At 62.7% G+C, this 23747-nt stretch overlaps 1 protein-coding gene across 5 annotated transcripts in view; it reads right to left on the bottom strand.

The window, feature by feature from the left end:
- Positions 1–12310: 12310 nt before the first annotated feature.
- The window catches only part of ITSN1 (intersectin 1), a 174598-nt gene continuing 163161 nt past the window's right edge, over positions 12311–23747 (bottom strand). For all 5 annotated transcript variants that reach the window (XM_080655315.1, XM_080655314.1, XM_080655312.1 and 2 more), the window contains 7 exons: positions 23398–23565; positions 20620–20832; positions 18998–19119; positions 15923–16005; positions 15595–15678; positions 14724–14897; positions 12311–13210 (listed from right to left, as the gene is read on the bottom strand). In XM_080655315.1, coding sequence (XP_080511441.1) covers positions 13062–13210; positions 14724–14897; positions 15595–15678; positions 15923–16005; positions 18998–19119; positions 20620–20832; positions 23398–23565 — 993 coding nt within the window. In that variant the 3' untranslated portion in view covers positions 12311–13061. The remainder of the gene's footprint in view (positions 13211–14723; positions 14898–15594; positions 15679–15922; positions 16006–18997; positions 19120–20619; positions 20833–23397; positions 23566–23747) is intronic.

Consider the following 23747-nt stretch of genomic DNA (forward strand, 5'->3'; position numbering starts at 1 on the left):
GTTTAGTGATTTTGTTGTTAATCCTCACCCATTGGTATTTTTTCCATTGAGCGTAGAAGGGAGGGGGGGAAAGAGAAGCATCAGTGTGAGAGAGACATCGATTGGTTGCATCCTGCACACACCCCGACCAAGGCCTGGGATTGAGCCTGCAATGAGGTACGTGCCCTCGACCAGAATCGAACCAGTGACCCTTCAGTCCATGGGCCAGTGATCTAGCCACTGAGCAAAACCGGCTAGGGCTGTTCTTACTGAGAGGAACATCGATCAGTTGCCTCCTGCGTGCACCCCGACAGGAGCACGCCCGCAACCAGGCATGTGCCCTGACCGGGAATCAACCCGGCAACCTTTTGGTGTACGGGGCGACGCTCAACCAACTGAATCACACGAGCCTGGTGCTCACCCCGCCACCCTGAGGAGCTGTCCCGACCTGTGCATTTCGACCTGGTGTGAGCCCAGAGTGTTTGTCTGTGATCTTGCCCTGCGTGGTGTCTTAGTGTAAAGGCAGCCATGTTTCCTGTAACGGCTCTGACAGATTCGGACAAAACAGATGTCTCCACCCCAGAATCTACCAAGTGGAGGAGTGCTGCGCTAACAGGCATTCCGTGGGGCCCGGGCAGAGCTGTCTCTGCAAGAGGAGGCAGCAGAACAGGCTTCTCACCTGCTACGCCCTCCCCCGTGGCCTGAGGGTCAGCCCAGACAGGAGACAGGACTCCCTCCCCCACCGCCCGCCAGGCGAAGGCCCACGGGCCGGCCAGTCAAGGCTTCCAGCCAATCAGCAGGCTGGGAGCCAAACACGAGGAGGTGAGCCTTCTGCTTCTGTGACCATTTTATCCTGAAATGGCCGGAGAGCAGCGATTGTTCAGCCGTGTGCCCGGGAGTTCTTAGGACATGCACTGCCTGACTAGTCAGGGGCACTGACCTCCTTCCCCTTAGGTCAGGGGTCCTCAAACTTTTTAAACGGGGGGCCAGTTCACTGTCCCTCAGATGGTTGGAGGGCCAGACTATAGTTTAAAAAAAACTATGAACAAATTCCTATGCGCACTGCGGGCCCGGGACGCGTCGGCTGCTAAGCAGGACAGGCAGCGGCCCCCGGCGGGCCGGATCCATGTCCTCGGCGGGCCGCATGTGGCCCGTGGGCCGTCGTTTGAGGACGCCTGCAATTTTAAATAATGAAAACAGCAACACAACAATAGCTGTCCGGTGGGAATCAAAATTGTACCCATATTTGTGGTCAGACTGGCAAAAAATATATTTTTTGTTGTGCCATGGAATTTATGAGCAGAATTCTACGGCACAACAAACTGAACCAGGGCGAAACCCTGTCCTCGGAGACAGCCTGGCCCAGGGGTGGCCGCGCCCTGGGCTCACAGCGGAGGTGTGACCGGGAGGGGAACCGGGTGGGGAGGAAGAGCCCCTACAAAATCCACTCGACAACTGTGGGCTCCTCTCACCAGCGGGCCACCAGTGCCGCTGTCCAGAAAGTTCCGTAAGTCAGAGCGGTGGCACGCCGTCCCGGTGAGTCCCAGGGCCCGGGCGGCTGCTCTGCTCCCTGACGGACACAGGTGGGGCTGGAGCCAGTGACTCGGGCCGTACAAGCTGCTTCCGACTGCGAAGCGCCCCAACTGGAGCCAGGGTCCCCACAGGTCCTGGGAGCATAACGCCACTTCCAGAGGCTCATCAGGCCTCGCGCGCTAAGACGTTCGTAAATACCAGTTACCGGCTCGATGACCTCTCACCCCTCTGGGCACCTGAGCCCGGGATTGATGGGCTGAACCTGGACAAAGCGCACCCAGTCTCGCCTGCAACGTCTCGCCGTCGAGGGCCCGCTCAGGACTCCCCGCCCTCAGCCTCCAGGGCGGCCTCTCCCGCAAAGCGCCCTCAGCCCGCGTGACGCCCCTCGTGGGTGCTCTGCAGCCTCGGACCTCTCACCCACGCCTCCCGCGCCCGGGCAGCCGCCAGCCCCTCTGCAGCCTCGGACCTCTCACCCACACCTCCCGCGCCCGGGCAGCCGCCGGCCCCTCTGCAGCCGAGGAAGATGGGGGCCTGGGGGTGGCGCAGGACCCTGTGCTCGCCCCGCTGGTGGGTCAGCCGGGCCTCATTCCCCTTTCCTGCTGGTGCCACCCTGTCCCCGACCACACCTGGCACCTCAGCTGCCGTCACTGGAACCACCAGGCAAAGCCAGTCTGAGCTGATTCCCGGGGCTCTTCCACGTGCCCCAAACGCCCCCACCCACCCGCTCACCCGGGCCGGCTGTCCCGCAGCCCAGAGCCCCCTGGTGGGCAGGGCCGGCCTCTGCAGCTCGGAGCTCCGCAGGTCCGTGGGCCCCGACGCCCCGTCCCAGCGGGGACCAGCGTGCCCCCACGTGGCACCATATTGCCTCCTTGCTGTCACCTTGGCCGAAACCTGGCTTCCTCCTCGCAAACCAGCTACACAATTTCCTAAGGCAGTGGTCGGCAAACCGCGGCTCGCGAGCCACATGCGGCTCTTTGGCGCCTTGAGTGTGGCTCTTCCACAGAATACCACGGCCTGGGCGAGTCTATGTTGAAGAAGTGGCGTTAGAAGAAGTTTAAGTTTAAAAAATTCGGCTCTCCAAAGAAATTTCAATCGTTGTCCTGTTGATATTTGGCTCTGTTGACTGATGAGTTTGCCGACCACTGTCCTAAGGTGACACGAGAGGCAGACACCACGTTGGGGCCTCTGGGTACTTTCCCGGCAGCCGGGAGTCCCCCGGGTGCTTCTTGGCCCCAATTCAGCCCCCTCCCACTCGGCGAGCATTGGGCCACCCAGGGACAGAGCCCGTGCCCAGCCTCCTGGCGGTACCTGATCAGGGAGTCCAGTCCCAGCCGATGGAGAGGAGGGGCGGGGAGCAGAGAGCGGGGAGCGGACGCGGGGCCTCCCTGGACTGGCCTGGAACGCGGCCTCCTCGCGGCCCCCGCCCGTGGGCTGGATCAGGGCAGATGGTGGGAGCTGCAGCAGCCACGCTCCCAGGGAAAGGCCAGGTGAGTTCAAGGGCAGAGCCGCCTGCTGGCCCTGCCCACAGGGCGGGCAGGCGGGAGAAGGAAAGCCACGGGGCTTCGCCCTCTAAGTCTTGGCAGCTGAGCCTGTTACTGACCAACAGCCAGGTTCCCGCACGCACCTGCGTCCACCCAGCTCACCTGCTATTGGCGAGGCCCACGTGCACGCCACATCCCGCAAACCCGCAGCCTCCAGACCCGCAGTGGCCCCCGGGGACCAGTCATCTGCGGGGGAGCCTCTTACCACCCAAATCCTTCAGAATCACAGGAGCCCCTTGGTGCTGCCGCCCATGGAAGCGGGGGGAAACGAGCAAATGCTGCACACAGCGCCCCACGGGGCCATCAGCGATGAGCCCGAGATCTGTGGACCAGCACATCCGTCCAGCCCGTCACCAAGGCGACGTTTTGAAGCCCCTTAAACCTGCACCCATGCAGAATCATTTAGATAACTCAGGGAAACTCGGATTCATTCGGACAACGGGATGCAATGCAGTCCTTACATTTATAAATATATATATTCTTCTGCCCGACCAGCATGGCTCATGGCTGAGCATCAACCTACAAACCAGGAGGTCAGGGTTCGATTCCCGGTCGGGGCACAGGCCCGGGCTGCAGGCTTGATCCCCAGTGTGGGGCGTGCAGGAGGCAGCCGATCCATGATTCTCTCTCATCACTGATGTTTCTCTCTCTCCCCCTCTCCCTTCCTCTCTGAAATCAATAAAAATATATTTAAAATATATATATTCTTCAACATATATGTCTATTCTATATATCTACATATACCTCAATATATGTATATATATCTCTATATATATCCGGAAAGAAATCCGATTTACAGCATTCAAAATACAAGCGGGATGATTTATGTAAATTATGTGACTGAACTGTGCCTGCACGTGAGAAGAGCTGGGTGCGTATTAGCAATTAGATAATTAAATAGGAGAGAACCTGGAATGCGCGCGCACACGGGCACACGCGCAGGCAGAGAAGTCCCAGGAGCGATGGCACAGGCTGCTAACGTTCACGGCTGGGAGGGAGATAGCCCCACTACGTGCTTTATTTTCCTTGTGTTCCCTGTGCTTGCTGCGTGTTCTGCGTTAACAAGTATGACTTCTGTAATTAGAGGGAAAATGTAAGTGTCCTAGAATAAAATAGTGCCTTGGTTATGTTGGCAACTAGTTTTGCTTAAACAGGTACCATTCCCCGGTTTATACCAGTGACTCCTCACCCCGGCGAGTGGGGCGGGGACCTTGTCAGTCTCGGAGAACGCTGGCACAGGTTCTTTGTTTTTAGTGACGTTTAATTTAGTTTTTAAAACTTCCAATAACCACCAAGTAAAGGGCATGTGATGTGTATGCTTTTCCAAACGGGGGTCAGTTTTTAAAAAGTGCTCTAACCATCAACTGCTGTCCAAGCCGAGCAGAGGGCTGAGGGCCTGGGTCATGTTGGGATAAATCCGTGAGGAAACGGGAAGAATTACCTTAAAACCAGGGCAGAGACAGTGCTGTCCTTACCCATGACACTGAGGTGACGGCATCCAGGGGCGGTCTGTGCTGTCCCTTACCCATGAGACTGAGGTGAGGCATCAGGGGCGGTCTGCTGTCGGTCGGTCGGCGAGAGTTCACAGTGAAGGTTTGAGGCTGTTTGAATTGACAGCCTCCTGGGGGGCAGCCAGGCCGCCCTGAGTGTCTGTGGGACGATCCGGCTTCTGCCCCCCGGCCCCCCATTTCTCCTGCTGCACGCACAGACCCCTCAGGGTCTCAGAAGGACGTGGGACCGGGATTTGTGTCTGCTTCGTGCTAAGGTGTGTCTGAAGGAGGCACGGGACAGTTGAGAGGGGGCTGGCTGGTATTTTAAGGTTGTTTTTACGTAGTTTTCCTTCCACAACCACAGCCTTCTCTGCCGGCTCGGAGAGGAGGAGGGACGGAAAGAACCTGAAGAAGCCACGGCCGCGGCCGGCTTTTCTCGCTTTATTCGGGGGCTGGGTCCGACGCGTGGCAGGGACTGCGCCCCCGAGAGGAGCATCGGGGCACGGCGACCGCCCAGGGAGGGGACACAGCACGGGCACCGTCATCGGCGTCGGGGGGACCTCACCGTTCGTACATCCAAGGAGCCAGAGAAACACAAACAGCAGACCGAGCCGCATCGCCTTTAAACGCACGAAAGGGGCCTCACGCTTGGGCCCGCCTCGTCCAACGGGAGCCGCCACAGCCGCACGGGCCCAGCAGAGCCCGTGGCACAGAGCCCGGCGGCCCCCGTCTGTCCCGGGAAACACAGGTCTGTGTCAGGGTGGAGACCGTCTTCCCTGACGGGGTGGAGCCCCCCTTCCGCTGGCGTGGCCGGGTCCCGACTTTCTGGAACAAAGCTGCTCCCCGGCCAGGAAGGGCGCGGGGCTGGGGAAGGGCCAGGACCAGCCGGGCGGAGGGCCCCGAGCTCGGGGGCCCCGGTGGCGGCCACACACGGGACACGGGACACGGGACACGCGCACACGCTCTCCCCCGGGAATCAGGTCCGCTGCATCCACGCGGGCAGCTCCTCAGGCGTTTGCAGGCGACGTGAGTGAAGCGGATGCCAGGAAGCTTCTGGAAATCGCACCCCCCAGCCCAGGAAGCCACCCGGACTCCAGCATCGGCCCATTTCAGCCCATTGGAGAGCGGCTTGGGAAAAGGAACGTTGAAAACCTAAAAGTCACACTCCCTGACGTCAAGCCACAGGCCCTACACTTCCACAGTGACCCACGTGCCCCGGCCCCGCCGCACCAGGCCCGGCCGGCTTCACCCCCACCGCACCAGGCCCGGCCGGCTTCACCCCCACCGCACCAGGCCCGCTAGCTTCACCCCCCATCACACCAGGCCCGCTAGCTTCACCCCCACCGCACCAGGCCCGGCCGGCTTCACCCCCGTCGCACCAGGCCCATTAGCTTCACCCCCATCGCACCAGGCCCGCTAGCTTCACCCCCACCGCACCAGGCCCGGCCAGCTTCACCCCCGTCGCACCAGGCCCACTAGCTGCACCCCCATCACACCAGGCCCGGCCGGCTTCACCCCCGTCGCACCAGGCCCGCTAGCTGCACCCCCATCACACCAGGCCCGGCCGGCTTCACCCCCGTCGCACCAGGCCCGCTAGCTGCACCCCCATCACACCAGGCCCGGCCGGCTTCACCCCCGTCGCACCAGGCCCGCTAGCTGCACCCCCATCACACCAGGCCCGGCCGGCTTCACCCCCGTCGCACCAGGCCCGCTAGCTGCACCCCCATCACACCAGGCCGGCTGGCTTCACCCCCGTCGCACCAGGCCCACTAGCTTCACAGAGGCACCCTCTCCCGCCCTGCTGGGTGAAGCTTGGCCCCTGGGTGGCCACCACCCAAAATGGCTCCCAAATGCATCTGCCAGGGGTTTAGACGTTGAGTTTCTTGGGGGGTTGCATCCCACTCTTCCCTCCGTGGCCGCAGGGACACTCCTGATGCCCCATAGACAAGGTCTGTGCCCCAGGCAGCCTGGACTTCCAACCCTTTCCCGGGAGGGGAGGGGAGGGGAGGAGAGAAGAAGGGGAGGGGAGGGGAGGGGAGGGGAGGGGAGGGAAGGAGAGGAGAAGGGGAGGGGAGGGGAGGGAGAGGGAAGGGGAGAGGAGGAGAGGGGAGGGAGGAGAGGGGAGGGGAGGGGAGGAGAGGAGAAGGGGAGGGGAGGGGAGGGGAGGGGAGGAGAGGAGAAGGGGAGGGGAGGGGAGGGAGAGGGAAGGGGAGAGGAGGAGAGGGGATGGGAGGGGAGGGGAGGGGAGGGGAGGAGAGGAGAAGGGGAGGGAGGGGAGGGAGAGGGAAGGGGAGAGGAGGAGAGGGGAGGGGAGGGGAGGGAAGGAGAGGTGAAGGGGAGGGGAGGGGAGGGAGAGGGGAGGGAGAGGGAAGGGGAGGGGAGGGGAGGGAGAGGGAAGGGGAGAGGAGGAGAGGGGAGGAGGAGAGGGGAGGGGAGGGGAGGAGAGGAGAAGGGGAGGAGAGGGGAGGGGAGGGGAGGAGAGGAGAAGGGGAGGGGAGGGGAGGGAGAGGGAAGGGGAGAGGAGGAGAGGGGAGGGGAGGGGAGGGGAGGGAAGGAGAGGTGAAGGGGAGGGAGGGGAGGGAGAGGGGAGGGAGAGGGAAGGGGAAGGGGAGGGGAGGGAGAGGGAAGGGGAGGGAGTGAGAGGGAGGGGAGGGGAGGGGAGGGAGGGGAGGGGGCCTCTTACCCCGGGTCTCCGTCAGGGGCATGGGCACTGGAGGCTGCTCTGTGATGCCGGGAGGTGGGGAGACGCCTTGCACCCCCATCCCACCCCCCCCCTGGGCTGTGCAGTAGGGGAGGTGGGGAGACGCCTTGCACCCCCATCCCCCCCCCGGGCTGTGCAGTAGGGGAGGTGGGGAGACGCCTTGCACCCCCATCCCACCCCCACCCCGGGCTGTGCAGTAGGGGAGGTGGGGAGACGCCTTGCACCCCCATCCCCCCCCCGGGCTGTGCAGTAGGGGAGGTGGGGAGACGCCTTGCACCCCCATCCCACCCCCACCCCGGGCTGTGCAGTAGGGGAGGTGGGGAGACGCCTTGCACCCCCATCCCCCCCCGGGGCTGTGCAGTAGGGGAGGTGGGGAGACGCCTTGCACCCCCATCCCACCCCCGCCCCGGGCTGCGCAGTAGGGGAGGTGGGGAGACGCCCAGGAACTCCACCCACATGCAGACACCAACGGATGCACCACTCCGTCCAGAAGGGAGTGGCCCGCAAGTCAGATCAGCCACGTTATCTGATCGAGTGTTTTCTACTCCTGGATTAGGTTTTAACGTTTTCCTATAGTTCTATACACTTAAATTAGATACCTAAAATACTCTCATAGACATACAGAAAAATAACCTCTCAGTGAAAAAGCACACGTGACGTGACGATCACCAGTTAAGTATCGGCCTACAGAATCTGCTACATGTGACAGCACGGCCTCTTACACACCAGGCACAGTCAGCCGTGCTCAGCCCCCAGACGCACAGCAGGGCGCAGACACCACTTAAAGAGCAGACAGACTGCTTCACGCGTGGAGGGGACTCTGCACTTCGCTCAGCTGAGACCACGCCACCCGCAGGGAACCGGGAGCGAGGCCCGCTGACCCCACACGGAACGTTTCTGCCACAAACTTCTCATCTGCACACGTATATTTACACCACTGCTGACCACCTGGGCGTGTGAGGGTCCGAAGCTCCCGTCGCTAAGGCAACACGCCTGAGCCAGCTTCCCCGGCCACGCAGGGCTGGGGGAGGGCAGCGAGGGGTGGCCCGCAGCCGGCCGGGCGCCGGGGACACGCCCTGAGGCTGGTCTCACAGTCCGCAGACACTGGGCACGTGGACAGACAGACAGCGCGGCCAAAGATCCGCTGGAGTGTCCACCTTCCGACAGCGAGCCGTTGGCTGCGACGTGTTAAGGGTGTCGCCTGATAAAACATTCACGGAAATGTGCCTTCGCGGGAACGGACAGCCGGTCGGTGCCCCAGGAGGACACTTCACCGTGGCCGGGAGGTGCATGAGGGCGGAACCAAAGCTACACTTCGCTGCTTGGTTCAAAGTGAGGCCGATCCTCGAGGTGAACCTGCCATTTCGGTCCGACCTTCCTGTCGGCGTTTCCCCTAATGAACTTTATAATCCCGGAACTTTATACTCCCGGACAGGACGGAGACGCGGAGAGAGGGTTATGGCTGCGTGTGTAGCACGGAGACCCGCTGCAGAGGCAGCAGCCGGGGCAGCAGGACCGACCCTGGTCCTCCGCCCCCGGGAGCTGTGGCTCCAGAACCTGGGACTCCCCGCCTGGGGGCTCTGCCCTCTCTCCTGACATCACCCTCCTCAAAGGCCAGAGGTGGGATCCTGTGGGAGAGCCCCGCTGGGGCGTCCCTGCTGCTCAGAAGCAGGTGCCCCGACACCCGTGGTCCCTCCGGCCCAGCAGGGCGGGGAGCTGGCTCCGTGATGGCCTCTCTCCCCGAGCCGTGATGGAGGAGCTGCGTCCAGCCCTGGGGAGGGCGCTGAGCACTCCCCGACCCGTCCCCGACGGCCAGTCACCTTGCAGACAGGCTGGGAGGCCGCTCTGTCCTACCGGGAGAGGGAGAGAAACCCCAAACCCCTGCGGATGGCTGCAGACCAAAAGGAAGGGTTTTCGTTCCAGTTGGTGGGTCCGGGTCAAAGCTCAAAGCCTCTTGGTGCCTCGTGGTGCCCCCGGGCCCAGAGCCCCACAGAAGGGGGCTCCCTCTCGGGCCCCCGGGCACATCTGCCAACGGGGGGGCCTGGGTCTCGTCCCTCTGACAGTGCAGGCCGTGCGTGCTGTCATCCGCCCAGCTCCGCACACGGCCCGGAGACTCAGCCGGGAGGCCGGTGAGGAGGCCCCGCCGAGGAGGCCCCGCCGAGGAGCCGCTGAAAACCGTGTGGCCAGGGCCGCCTGTGGACGTGCGACCTGCAGTCACGGGACCTGTGCTCAGAGGGGCCGACGCTCAGTTTAATTCCCTGCTGTCGCCGCCTCAGAATTCTTAATAACTGTGAACTGGGGCCTCGCATGTTCCTTCTGTACTCGGCCCACCAATTCTGAGCATGACAACGGGAGGGTCAGACCAACCTGCTTCCCTGCCCAAGACAATCACCCATTCCTTCCCCGTGGCCCGTGCACGTGTGCACACACACATGTGCACACACACACACATGTGCACACACACGCGCATACACACACGCATGGGGTGTCTGCATCTCCCAACAGTCCTGCACGTCCAAGCCTCCGACAGAGACGGTCAGTCATGCAGTGCACAGAGGGGGTCCTGCCTGGGGAGCAGAGCCACCCCAGCCAGCCAGCCAGAGGCCAGCCCCGCCATGGGCAACACCAGCTGAACCCCAGGCCCCTGCACCTGACCTCAGGGGCTCTCAGCCAATCAGATGCAGAGACGTGGGGAAGGCTAAGGACCCGCACAGCCGCAGCCCCAACAGCAGGGAAAGGCTCCGTGTCCTAGGCACCCCCGGGAGGGCGGGGCTCCGTCACCTCAGACCCCCAGCGAGCGGGGCCTGGCATTCTCACAGTGCACTGCCTTGGGGCTGCGGGAGGGGGAGCCAGCACCCTGGGACCCGCCTGGGGACCACAGGCTTCCAGAGGGAGATCGCCCCCCAGTGGCGGCAGCGGGTAGAAGGCTGGGCGGGCCCTCCCCTTTCTCTGGTTCCTGGGTCACCCCCTTTTTAGACGCAGAAACGGGAGGACGGGAGGGATTGGGCGGCAGAGGAGGGACGCAGAGGAACACAGCTTTGGAAACCGCCGCACAGGAATGTTCGCTTTTTGAGGACAAACGTACAAAACCCGGGCTCCTGGAGGGGAAAAGCAGGCACCTCTGCCACCACAGGAAGAGAAACCCTGGTTCCTGGCGAATGCGCGTGGAGCCCCCCCCCAACACACACACACACACACGTGTGCAGGACGCCCAGGGCCTGGGGCAGGCGGGCCTGGTCTGAAGGAGCCACGTCCCGGGAGGGGCTGCCTACCTGCGGGCCGGGACCGCGCCACCGAGACGCTGCCCCCGCGGCACCAGGATCGCTGCCCGGGAAGCCGAGCTCAGGGCTCTGCCTTCGGGTCTGGGCCTGCGAGCAGAGGCGCCCTGGCTGGCGAGGGGCACGGCCGCCCAGAACGAGGGAAGTGGGCTGGGGGGGGGGGGGGGGAAGGGGCAGGGGCTGGGCAAAGGGGAGGGCCAGGCAGCCAGGGCGCAGGTGCTTATTGCGAGGGACGCGGCGTCTGTGCACCCTCACCCCAAAGGCAGACGGGAAGAAACGGGGCCGAGTCAGGGGCTCCACGCACCCCCACGTGCCTCCCCCGACCCGCCCACCTGTCACAGGGGGCCCTGCAGGCCAGCCACACTCACCGAAGAACAAGGACGATGAGGGTGGGTCACAGTACAGACCCCAGCCCTGAGCCCCGGACCCTGTCCCAGGCCTGCCCCCCGAGGCCAGCGCCGGGGTGCCCAGGACAGTCACCTGGGAAACACTCTGCGTCCTAAAGGGCGACAGGACCTGTGTCCTCACGCACACACATCCTACGACGCGGGAGTGATGCCAACGCGGACACGCAGGCACCGCCCGTGAGAAGAGGAAGGACAGCAGGGCGGGCTGGGCACGGCGGCCCCGTCCACCCCGCTCACAGCCACTGAGACCTCCCACCTCACAGCACGCCCCCCAACGCCCCGACGCCCCGACGCCTCCCGGGACTCAGGAGGGCGTGCGCCACGTCTGCCGGCGGGGCAGCTCAAAGCCGCCTCCGCACCGCCGCCCGGGACGGAAGGCGAAGGGCGCCCCGCGTTTCCGCTGCGACAGGCCGGGCGCCCGTGGGAACCGGTCCGGACTGGAACGTTCCCAACTACAGGCAGCATCTGCCTGTTCCACAAAACACACACGTCCGTTGTTCTTGATACAAAAGCCGGCACTGTCCCCAACAAATAAATAAGAAAATGGTTGTTTTTCTGAAAGTATGAAATGTAAACGTGGTGCCCTTCCCAACACACACACACGCACATGCGCACACACACACATACACGCACACGCGCACACACGCACACGCACACTTTAAAAACCGCGTGTGCTACGACAGGGCTCAGGGAAATGGACACATCGGTCCCGGTGGCGGACCCGCGCAGTCTGCTGTCCGGGGAGAGCGCCTCGGCCCGAAGGAAAGCCCGGGACCGCCCCACGGGGAGCCCCTGCAGGACCAGGAGAGCGTGCGTGTCCACAGCGAACCGGGACTCTGACCGCAGTGGCCTGCGAGCGGAACGTGGCCCACGCGTGTCACGAGCACACCAAGCCGTTCTCACTAACCAGCCCAGCTGCTGGCGTCTGAGAGGCAATCACAGAACTCGAACCAAACAGCTGGCCCGTGGGTTCCGTCGCCGAGAGGCCGGCTGCGGGCTGCGGGCTGCGGGCTGCGGGCTGCGGGCTGCGGAGGGCGGGGCAGGCTTCCCTCTTCCTCCCGCACGGCCCAGTGCTCCTGGGGTCGGAGCCCACCCACGGCGCACCCGCACAGCTTCCCACCCTCCCGCTCTCCCTCTGCCTTCCGGGCCGGGCAGCCTCTTGGGGGGTTTCAGCTCCTGCAGCCCCTCACTGTCAGGGCCCAGGCGTTGGGGCAGGAACGGCCCGGATTCCGAGCCCAGAGCGGTCACCTGGGCTGGCGACCAGGAGGCCTTCCCGTGACTGCGGCCACACAGCCCCAGGGCGTCACCGCAGGGAACAAGCTTCCTCCACCATCACCCCCCCCCCCCCCCCGCTTGCTGGGAATCAGAACCGAATCACCCGCGTGGCCAGGGAGCGTGTTCATTGACGGTCAGTACAAGACCTGGAAGGGCCAGGAGGCCCCACCCGCCCGCCCGCTGGGAGCTTCAGGAGGCCGGCTCCCCGGCTCCCCGGTGAAGCCAGGACAGCGTGTCGAATGAGACCGCAGAGGGGAATGAGGTTCTAGACCAGCCGTGGGCAAACTACGGCCCGCGGGCCGGATCCGGCTGTTCTATCCGGTTCTCTTGCTCTCCCCTCCGCTCCTTTACTTTGAATTTATATTAGTTCACACAAACACTCCATCCATGCTTTTGTTCCGGCCCTCCGGTCCAGGTTAAGAACCCATGGTGGCCCTCGAGTCAAAAAGTTTGCCCACCCCTGTATCTAGACACTGGCCGGACCATCCTAATTTCTTCTAACCAACCAGGGTCCGGCCCTGGGGCCAACAGAGGGAAGAGGCAGGAGGGGATGTGAGTTCTCCAAAGGGGCAGACACTGCCAGTGACTCAACGGTGGCCGGCGGGCAGCGGGGTCCCCAAGCCCCTCCGCGCCGCCGAGCTGAGGCCTGCAGCGAGGACAGAGGGAGACAGAGTTTTGGTCCACAGAACGGGAGGCTGTTTGGGGGAGAGGATTGTCGAGAATGACTCCTACGTCACTAAGGGGCCTTTCTTCGCCGCCGTGGCCCGTGGCCGCCCCGCGTGCTGGTCTCAGGAGAGCAACACCGTGCCCCGTGGCATCGGCTGGCCGGCTGGACCCTGGCGCGGCCCGGCCGCTCCCTAGGGCTCGTCGAAGAGCTGGAGGTCCAGGCGGACCACGATCTCTCCCGTGGGCACTTCGTGCAGCAGCAGACACTTGGTCACCGGGCCCTTGGAACCCTGGTCCCGCTTGATGTCGGCCACGCGGATCTCCGTCCGGCCCAGGAAATCTGAAAGGAGAGCCAACAGGCCTGCTCAGGGAGGGGCTCCCCCTCGCCCGGGCACGGACCTGGCGTGCGCCGGCTCCCCGCGAACCGTCCCCTCCTCCTGCGGAAAGGGCGTGAGGTTGGCGTGCGGGAGCCCGCGGCTCCGTGGCACGTGGAGCAAGAAGCAGAGGAGGAGGGGTGGGCGAGGAGGAGCGTCCGGAGGAGTGAGGTGCAGACTCGGCCCCACCCCCGGGGCCTCCCTCCGGCTGCAGCTGTCCGGAGGCCCCGCCAACCCCGCGCAGGGGTCATGGCAGCCGCCCCACCTGCCAGGTACGTGACCAGCACATCTGGGACGAAGGCTGGGCAGTCGCTCCCCGGGGCTGGCACAGGGGCGCACTCTGCCCGTCAAACACTGAGTGTCCGCAGGAGAATGGGTGCGGACCGATCAGAAACCTGTCAGGCGCTGTGAGACGGTGGTGCTGGGGCCTCGGACCGGCAGCGCCTTCCTCCGTCACGGGACGGCTATCTGCTGGGATCGCCTAGGACCCAGGCCCTCGGCACAGGACCCAGCCTCTCCTAGGCGCCTGTGAAACCCTGGAAGCCTGCCTGGTGGACAGACACGGGCGTGACCCCCTATCCCCCATGCAATTCACGGCAATCATCTTTGATGTAACAGCAAGACCAGGATGGTCCAGCCAGTGTGGCTCAGGGGTTGAGCATCGACCTTTGAACCAGGAGGTCACGGTTTGGTTCGATTCCCGGTCAGGGCACAGGCCTGGGTTGCGGGCTCGGTCCCCAGTGTGGGGCGTGCAGGAGGCAGCCAGCCAGTCGATGATTCTCTCCCATCATTGACGTTTCTCTCTCTCTCTCCCTCTCCCTCTGAAATCAATAAAACACCTACATACACTGTAAGCATAAAGTGCTTAAAAGAGAAACGATGCCGGGAGGGTCAACATACACCTCGGACGGGGGTCGCTGACACTTCTCTCTCCAGGAAGGAGCCCAGTGCAGCCCAAACCTTCCCGCATCGGAGTGGAGCAGGCAGGGCCGCCCTCGTGCATGCAGCCCCAGCAGCAGCGAACTCTCCTGAGACAGTTCAGCTGGAGGAGCAGCGTGAGCCCAGCCGGTCACTGCCGGCCAAACCGTTCTTCCCGGCTCGGCTCGGAGCAGACGCGGCAAAGGGGAGGGGAGTGGAGCGGCCAGCTCGGTGCCACCCGGACCCCCCAGCAATGCCACCCGAGGACACGGGCGGACGCGCCTCTCGCTCAGCGCCCGGAGTGTCCGTATCCCAGGGGCTTTGGCTGTGTCCTAAGGCCCGGGCCAAGGCTCGGGGTGCGGCCCCCGCAGCCACCTGCTTTAGGGAAGCACAGGCCCAGGTGCTTGTTGGGGGGCGGGACCCTGAGGCCCGGGGCTCTGTCTGCTCTGAGGCGCCAGCAGAGGAGGCTGAGCCTCGATGGCTCCGAGCGCCTCTCTGGAGGGAGCCACGCAGGCCTGGCTGCCAGGCGCACGTGGCCGGAAGCCAGTGGCGGGGACTCACCGTCCGGGGAGAACTGGTCTCTCTCGAACACGGTGATGCAGAGCACCTCCTGCTCCAGGTCCCGGATGAAGAACTGGCAGGTGGAGTTCCACTTGGGGTTCAGGGTGTCCTGCATGGTCTTGGTGATGTGGCACTGGGAGCCCATGGTCACCTCGCAGTACGGGTTGCTCTTCCCTGGAGCAAACAGGCCTGCTGACTCCCACCCCGGCCGGCTGTCGGGGTGCGGGGCGGGCTGTGGGGGCGCGGGGCGGGCTGTGGGGGCACGGGGCGGGCTCTCGGGGCGCGGGGCGGGCTGTGGGGGTGCGGGGCGGGCTGTGGGGGCGCGGGGCGGGCTGTCGGGGCGCGGGGCGGGCTGTGGGGGCGCGGGGCGGGCTGTCGGGGCGCGGGGCGGGCTGTCGGGGCGCGGGGCGGGCTGTGGGGGCGCGGGGCGGGCTGTCGGGGCGCGGGGCGGGCTGTGGGGGCGCGGGGCGGGCTGTGGGGGCGCGGGGCGGGCTGTCAGGGCACGGGGCAGGTCACGTCACGTGGGCAGCCCTGCCCTCTGCACCCATCATGTCTATTCCCTCCACCACCACGCTAACAAGCGGCGTAAGTGGCAGCAGATGGAGAACCCAGGGACAGCTCCCACCACGGGCATCACACTTAAACGAAGCTCTTGGCGTGTGTGACTGACAGGAGGCCCGTCCTCCTCGTCTGGCCTGAGAGGCGGCCGTGTGCTGGGCCTCCCCGAGGGCAGAGGGTGGGAGGGAGTCAAGGAAAGAACTCCAGGTCTCAGCGAGTGCTGGGAGACCAGTTCCGGAAGGAAACCTGGGATGAGGGAAACGGCGCATCTGATCTGGGCTGGGTGGTGGGGGGCAGGGGCCCCGGTCCTTACCGTGGGAGCGGCAGGGCTTCAGCTCGATGCCCTCAACCACGTTCACCATCAGCCTCCCGATCCCGGTCGCCCGCTGCGAACGGACTGCGGCGGCGGAAAAAGCAGCCCCAATGCTTCAGCTCCTTGTCGGACCCTTTCCGTCTGCTTGTCCCCTCAGGTCCCTGCCCCCCTCAAGGACCCTTCTCCTCCCCTTAAACTCTGTGTCTGGCTCCTGGAGTTTGCTGCTCCCCATCCTGCACCCCACTCCCCTCCTCCCCCAGCCCCCCAGGCGCACCCTCAGCTCCAAGGGCCCAGCCCTACCACAGGCCCCGCGGGCAGGAGGCCTCACCCAGGTACGCCTTCTCCCGCTTCTTCTTCTCCGTCTCTATGTAGAGCTCGGAAGCCGCTTTGATTTTCTGCACCCAGGCCGTCCTGAAAGGAAAGGCGGGAAGTGGGGATGGACGGAGCGGCTCCGGCTGTCCAAACGCAGCTCCCGGCTCGGGGCACTCGGGCCAGAGCACAGGCTGGGAGAGCGAGTTCGCTTACCTCGCGTATCGCTCAGTTACCCCGCCGCTAGCAAGGAAGGCCCAGGGCGCAGTTAGGGGCCTTCCCAAGACCTCATGGCGCCGGGGAGAAAATCGGCGTCCTGGACGCTCCCTGGGGCCACGTGGGCCCGCCGCTCCCCTCCATCCTGGGAGGCATCGCACACTTCCCGCTCAGCCAGCGCAACAGGCGAGGGCTCTGGCGCCCTAACGTCCAGGGAGGAGGGAACCGTTTCCCAGGTGAGGGGCCGCGTCCCATGAAGGAGCAGACGCCGCGGGCAAGCCTTCATCTTTCAGGCCCATCTGCATGGAACCCGGCCCGTTTCCACGTGGCACACACGCTCCCTGCACGGAACCCGGCCCGTTTCCGCGTGGCACACACGCTCCCTGCACGGAACCCGGCCCGTTTCCGTGTGACACACATGCTCCCTGCACAGAACCCGGCCTGTTTCCAGCGTGGCACACACGCTCCCTGCACGGAACCCAGCCTGTTTCTGGCGTGGCATACACGCTCCCTACACGGAACCCGGCCCGTTTCCGCGTGGCACACACGCTCCCTGCACGGAACCCGGCCTGTTTTCATGTGGCACACACGCTCCCTGCACGGAACCCGGCCCGTTTCCTCATGGCACACACGCTCCCTGCATGGAACCCGGCCTGTTTTCATGTGGCACACACGCTCCCTGCACGGAACCCGGCCCGTTTCCACGTGACACACACGCTCCCTTCACAGAACCCAGCCTGTTTTCATGTGGCACACACGCTCCCTGCATGGAACCCGGCCCGTTTCCTCATGGCACACGCTCCCTGCACGGAACCCGGCCTGTTTTCATGTGGCACACACGCTCCCTGCACGGAACCCGGCCCGTTTCCTCATGGCACACGCTCCCTGCATGGAACCCGGCCTGTTTTCATGTGGCACACACGCTCCCTGCACGGAACCCGGCCCGTTTCCTCATGGCACACGCTCCCTGCACGGAACCCGGCCTGTTTTCATGTGGCACACACGCTCCCTGCACGGAACCCGGCCCGTTTCCACGTGACACACACGCTCCCTTCACAGAACCCAGCCTGTTTTCATGTGGCACACACGCTCCCTGCACGGAACCCGGCCCGTTTCCTCATGGCACACGCTCCCTGCACGGAACCCGGCCTGTTTTCATGTGGCACACACGCTCCCTGCACGGAACCCGGCCCGTTTCCTCATGGCACACGCTCCCTGCATGGAACCCGGCCTGTTTTCATGTGGCACACACGCTCCCTGCACGGAACCCGGCCCGTTTCCTCATGGCACACGCTCCCTGCACGGAACCCGGCCTGTTTTCATGTGGCACACACGCTCCCTGCACGGAACCCGGCCCGTTTCCTCATGGCACACGCTCCCTGCACGGAACCCGGCCTGTTTTCATGTGGCACACACGCTCCCTGCACGGAACCCGGCCCGTTTCCTCATGGCACACGCTCCCTGCATGGAACCCGGCCTGTTTTCATGTGGCACACACGCTCCCTGCACGGAACCCGGCCCGTTTCCTCATGGCACACGCTCCCTGCACGGAACCCGGCCTGTTTTCATGTGGCACACACGCTCCCTGCACGGAACCCGGCCCGTTTCCACGTGACACACACGCTCCCTTCACAGAACCCAGCCTGTTTTCATGTGGCACACACGCTCCCTGCACGGAACCCGGCCCGTTTCCTCATGGCACACGCTCCCTGCACGGAACCCGGCCTGTTTTCATGTGGCACACACGCTCCCTGCACGGAACCCGGCCCGTTTCCTCATGGCACACGCTCCCTGCATGGAACCCGGCCTGTTTTCATGTGGCACACACGCTCCCTGCACGGAACCCGGCCCGTTTCCTCATGGCACACGCTCCCTGCACGGAACCCGGCCTGTTTTCATGTGGCACACACGCTCCCTGCACGGAACCCGGCCCGTTTCCTCATGGCACACGCTCCCTGCACGGAACCCGGCCTGTTTTCATGTGGCACACACGCTCCCTGCACGGAACCCGGCCCGTTTCCTCATGGCACACGCTCCCTGCACGGAACCCGGCCTGTTTTCATGTGGCACACACGCTCCCTGCACGGAACCCGGCCCGTTTCCTCATGGCACACGCTCCCTGCATGGAACCCGGCCTGTTTTCATGTGGCACACACGCTCCCTGCACGGAACCCGGCCCGTTTCCTCATGGCACACGCTCCCTGCACGGAACCCGGCCTGTTTTCATGTGGCACACACGCTCCCTGCACGGAACCCGGCCCGTTTCCTCATGGCACACGCTCCCTGCACGGAACCCGGCCTGTTTTCATGTGGCACACACGCTCCCTGCACGGAACCCGGCCCGTTTCCTCATGGCACACACGCTCCCTGCACGGAACCCGGCCCGTTTCCGCGTGGCACACACGCTCCCTGGAATGCTCTGGCCTGTGTCCACTCCGCCCGGAAGCCGATCCGTTTCATTTGGCTCCAGGCAGACACGGCAGCAAAGTGCCCACAGCTCCAGGGTCCAGAATGTCTGTCCACAGGAGCCGGCTGCAGGGGGCCAGGAAGGGGGGGTCCTATTGACCCCCAAGGCGCTTTCCTTTTGCTTCCTGCCGCCTGGGAGGCCCGAGCTGCTCTGTTCGTCTCAAAGAAAAGCCGAAAATTCCCGCCAGGAACTCTCAGCAGAATGCGTTTCGATTCGTTCTATTTTGAAACATTCCTGCCACGTGTCAGCTTCCTCGGGGCTCTAGAAGAAAGGACAGGACCTGCCCGCCCCCTCCAGCCAGAGGTTATGGCTCGGGATGGGGAGTGTGGGACCCGCTGGCTAATTAAATGCCCACGTGGCGCTGCACCTGGCGGACCCGGTGCCCAGTGCCAGGGAGGCGGCGGCTCTTACCTCTCGTTGATGCTTTCTGCTCGGAGGGTGTAGACTCGGTCGATGTGGGAAATGTGGAAGATGGGCTCATCCCCAGACGGGTCGGTGGGCAATTTTACTAGAACCTCATTTAGGAAAATGGGCTGGAAAATAATGCACAGGCTTTATGGAAACCAGACGGTACCTGTGTTCCGGTGAACTCCATGTGTGTGTCTGTGTGTGTGTGTGTGTGTGTGTGTGTGTGTGTGTGTGTTCTAGTAAACTCTACCAGAATAGTGATTTTGTGTTAACATCAACTTTCGTAGGTAGCAAATTATAAATATGGGACTCCCCATTTCCCAGGTATTCTTTTTAATATATTTTTATTGACTTCAGAGAGGAAGGGAGAGGGAGAGAGAGATAGACACATCAACGATGAGAGAGAATCATGGATCGGCTGCCTCCTGCACGCCCCCCACTGGGGATACAGCCTGCAACCTGGGCATGTGCCCTGACCGGGAACCGAACCCTGACCTCCTGGTTCCTAGGTCATTGCTCAGCCACGGAGCCACGCCGGCGGGGCCTGCAGGTACTTCTAAGTCCTTCTGAAGGAGAACCTGTCTGTTTTTCCTGCAGCGAACAGCTGCCATCCACTTCGCCTCCAGCAATCCCTCCCAAGATTTCCACGCCCAGTGGCTAGGGGAGATCCAGATGTGTACATTGTTCTTTTTCTAAACTGCGGCTCACTGTTGCTCCAGAGAAAATTCATCTCTCAGGACACCCCGGAGGGACAACTTTAGAAAAACTGCCCCGTGACAATAAGCCACACAAGCACAACGGCATGTGGGAGCAGACTAGATGAATAGCTCAGGGACACCCCCACCCCCACCCCCACCCCCCCCCCCCCCCGCTGCCAGGGCCTGTTCTGATCGGCTGGGAAGTGGGGGCACGGATGTGTCAAGCTGCCTGGGGGAAGTTTGGAGGGGGACCCGGGGATATTGGGAAGGTGGGCGCCTCTCCCGTGCCCGCCTCATCTGCACACTTGACCGTGAGCCCGGCCAGGGCAGGGGTGCCTTCGTCGGGGCCGGGGGACCCGCTGGGCCGCTATCGGATGCTCGGCCATCACCTGAGCTCTGCCCTCCTGGGAGCACAGGCTCAGCTCGGAGACGGGTGGGTCCCGACCACCGCAATGAAGCGAGTGGTGGGCTTTCTGCCGGGAGTTCTTGCCTTCAATTTATAAAAAACCAATTCCCGCCCGGCCAGCGGGCTCCGGGGCTGAGCGGCGACCTAGGAACCAGGAGGTCACAGTTCAACTCCCGGTCGGGGCACAGGCCCGGGTGGCGGGCTCCATCCCCAGTGGGGGGCGTGCAGGAGGCAGCCGATCCATGATTCTCTCTCATCATTGATGTTTCCCTCTCTCTCCCTCTCAATTCTTCTCTGAAATCAATAAAAGTATATTTTTAAAAAAAAAAACAACACCATTTCTGTGAAGGTCAACGAAGAGAAGCTCAGGAAGACAGGGCATGCCTGTACCGGAAGAGGCCGTGCGGGCACCCCAACTCTGGCCACCCCGCACCTTCTCCTCCGCGCCACGGCCCCCTCTGGGCTCCCCGTGGGAACGGCCGCCCCCCCCCCCCCCCGCCCGCGCTGTGGGTGCGACTCACGGTCTTGTACATCCTGTACTGCAGGTTGGACTTGGGGCTGAAGACCTTGTCGGTGCCCGAGGAGCCCAGGGGCTTCACGGTCTGCGTCAGCAGCAGGAAGTCGTTGAAGAGGAAGCCGTACAGCTCCTTGCTGCTCTTGGCCTTGTAGAGCTTCCCGCTGTGCAGGAACTTGCGTGGCCCCAGGCAGTTGGTCACCGAGTTGAACACGAGTTGCTGAGGAAGGAAGACAGAACCCAGAGAAGGCAGGAGGGAGTCAGGTCGGGCGGTGCTGGGGGTTCCGCCGCCGAAAGCGCGTGCTGCAGCGGATCTGGGGCCAGAAAGACCTTGAGATTACTGTGCGGCCCCGGCGGCGGGGCTCGGGGTGAGCGCCGACCTAGGAACCAGGGGGTCAGGGTTCGATTCCCGGTCGGGGCACAGGCCCGGGTTGCGGGCTCGATCCCCAGTGGGGGGCGTGCAGGAGGCAGCTGATCAATGATTCTCTCTCATCGTTGAGGTTTCTATCTCTCTCTCCCTCTCCCTTCCTCTCTGCAATCAATAAAAAAGTAAAATAAAAAAAGGGAATATCATGCTGAGTGAAATAAGTCAGACAGGAAATGTCAAGAACCATAGGGACTCACTCATGTGTGGGATAATATAAGACCTAAAGCAACAAATGAGCAAACAAGACAGACAAAAGCTCATCAGTACAGTACAGGGGCTCCGGGGGGAGGGGCCTGGAGGGGGGGTGAAGGGTAATGGGGTCAACCATATGGTGACAGAAGTCTGACTTGGTGGTGGGCACACAGTGCAATATACAGATGAGCATCATAGAACTGTACACCTGAGACCTATGTAATCTCATTCACCAATGGCACCCCAATAAATTTAATTTAAAACGGTTTTTAAAGGGCTGCTTTGAAGACCGGAGGCAATGCAAAACTCAGGGTGCTGAGTGATGCCTCACACAAAGCCACGCAGAATAAACACTCCGTTGGTGCGGGTCCACCTCATCCAACTCACTGGTACTGAAATGCGAAGAGGACAACTTTCTCCCTCCCCAAACTTAGAGATGGCCCTGAGTGCTAAAATGCAGCTCTATCACCCCACCTGACTTTATCATCCCCACCAGGCTCTATCATCTCCTACTCTATCACACACACACACACAGGCTCTTTCATCCCCCTGGCTCTATCAACCCCCTGGCTCTATCATCTCATGCTCTATCACCCCCCAGCTCTATCATCCCATGCTCTATCATCCCATGCTCTATCACCACATCCCAGCTCTATCATCTTGTGCTCTATCACTTACACACACACACACACACAGGCTCTTTCACCTCCCCTAATCTATCATCCCCCCTAGCTCTATCATCTCCTACTCTATCACACACTCACACACCCAGGCTCTTTCATCCCCCTGGCTCTATCATCCCCCCTAGCTCTATCATCTCCTGCTCTATCACACACTCACACACCCAGGCTCTTTCATCCCCCTTGCTCTATCATCCCCCCTAGCTCTATCATCTCCTGCTCTATCACACACTCACACACCCAGGCTCTTTCATCCCCCTGCTCTATCATCCCCCCTAGCTCTATCATCTCATGCTCTGCCATCCCGTGGCTCTATCATCTCGTGTGAGCAGGTTTCGAAGGGGCAGAGGAAGACTGAGGCAGGAACAGCCTCACTAAGGCCTCCTTTTTGCCAGCAGCGGAGGCTGAGGGAGAGGAAGGCCACAGCTATGCCCAGGCAGCAGTATGACCCAGGCAAGTGTCACAGTCCCCAGGTGTCACATTCGGGCCTCGGGGAGGTGCCCCACCCAGCAGCCCTCAAAGCCGAGGCTCTCTGCAGAAGTACAGACCCTCCAGAGCTCCCTGACTGCAAAGATCCCAGAGTTAAAGCCCGAGGAACACTGAGCTCACAATCAAAACCCCAGCACATACAGAGCCTGCCTGTGTGCTGAGGGCCAGCAAACGGCAGACAAAGGAGAGATCCATGACGTCAGATACTGGAACCGTCTGCCGGGAACCGATCACTGTCCCACTAATAGAGAGAGGTGGACAGGGGATCCGGAAGGCCGTCAACCTCAATTGCTCTGAAAGGTCGGAGCTCATCACTCACTGTTTAGTTGAGACATGGGTAGCTGAAGCAGCCTCCACCTCTTACTCCTATGTAAATCCTTGCTGATTGGCTGTTATTGGAATTTCCTGCCTAAAGGCTCTGGGTGTATCCCAGAACCTTAATAAAAGGGAAAGCAAAGCCAGAGCGGGGTGTAGTCCTCCCCCTAGAGGTGGGCTCCCACCTGGCCCCCAATATTCCCAAATTAATGCTTTTCTAGCCTCTTTTCATTTGTGTGCAGCCTTCTCCAGAACCCGAACCCTGAACCACACGGGACATGAAAGGGATGCTCTATCACCCCCCCCCAGCTCTATCACCCCCCAGCTCTATCATCCCCAACTCTATCATTGAGTTCCCACAACTGTCAGATTTGAAACACACGGGATTTGTGTTTAACATGTGTTAGGAAATAAATGAGGAGGAAGGCCACTTGTGGGAGAAATAAGACACTAGGAAGAAACCAGCAAATCAGAGAACAGAAGTAGAGCTGCCGGAAACGGAGCAGAAAGTGACTGGAGTTTAAAAGCTCAGGGGATGGGTCCAACAGCACACTGGAAGCAGCTAGTGCTGAGGGCTGGAGAGGGGGACGGCCCATGATCTGTCCCCTTAGGGCTGGCTGCCGGGGGTCAGTGGGGCCCGGGGCCCGGTCCCATGACCACCCCCCCCCCCCAGGCGGCTCACCTCGGACAGGCCTTCGCACTGCACGTGGGCTTGGATCCACTCCAGGCGGTCGGAGTTCTCCTTCTCCCGCACCCCCTCGTTCACCTGGGAGCACAGCTCCTCCGCCTTCTCCAGGGCCAGCCTCAGGTGGCTGTGGTCGGGGTGGTTCTCGGGAGTGTTCTCCAGGATCTGCGGGGAGCCCGAAGCACAGCGCTGGGGGGGCGGGGGGCGCCCAAGGTTCGCTGTCCTGAGGGCCGGGACGGCAGAGGCGCCACGCGGGGAGGACATGGCCTGTGCGGCCACTCCTTGCTGGCGGGCCCCTTGGGAGACCGGGGCGATGGGGGTGCCGCCTTACTTGCACTTGGGGTGGG

The sequence above is a fragment of the Plecotus auritus genome, assembly GCF_963455305.1.
Source record: "Plecotus auritus genome assembly, chromosome: 2".
Lineage (NCBI taxonomy): Eukaryota > Metazoa > Chordata > Mammalia > Chiroptera > Vespertilionidae > Plecotus > Plecotus auritus.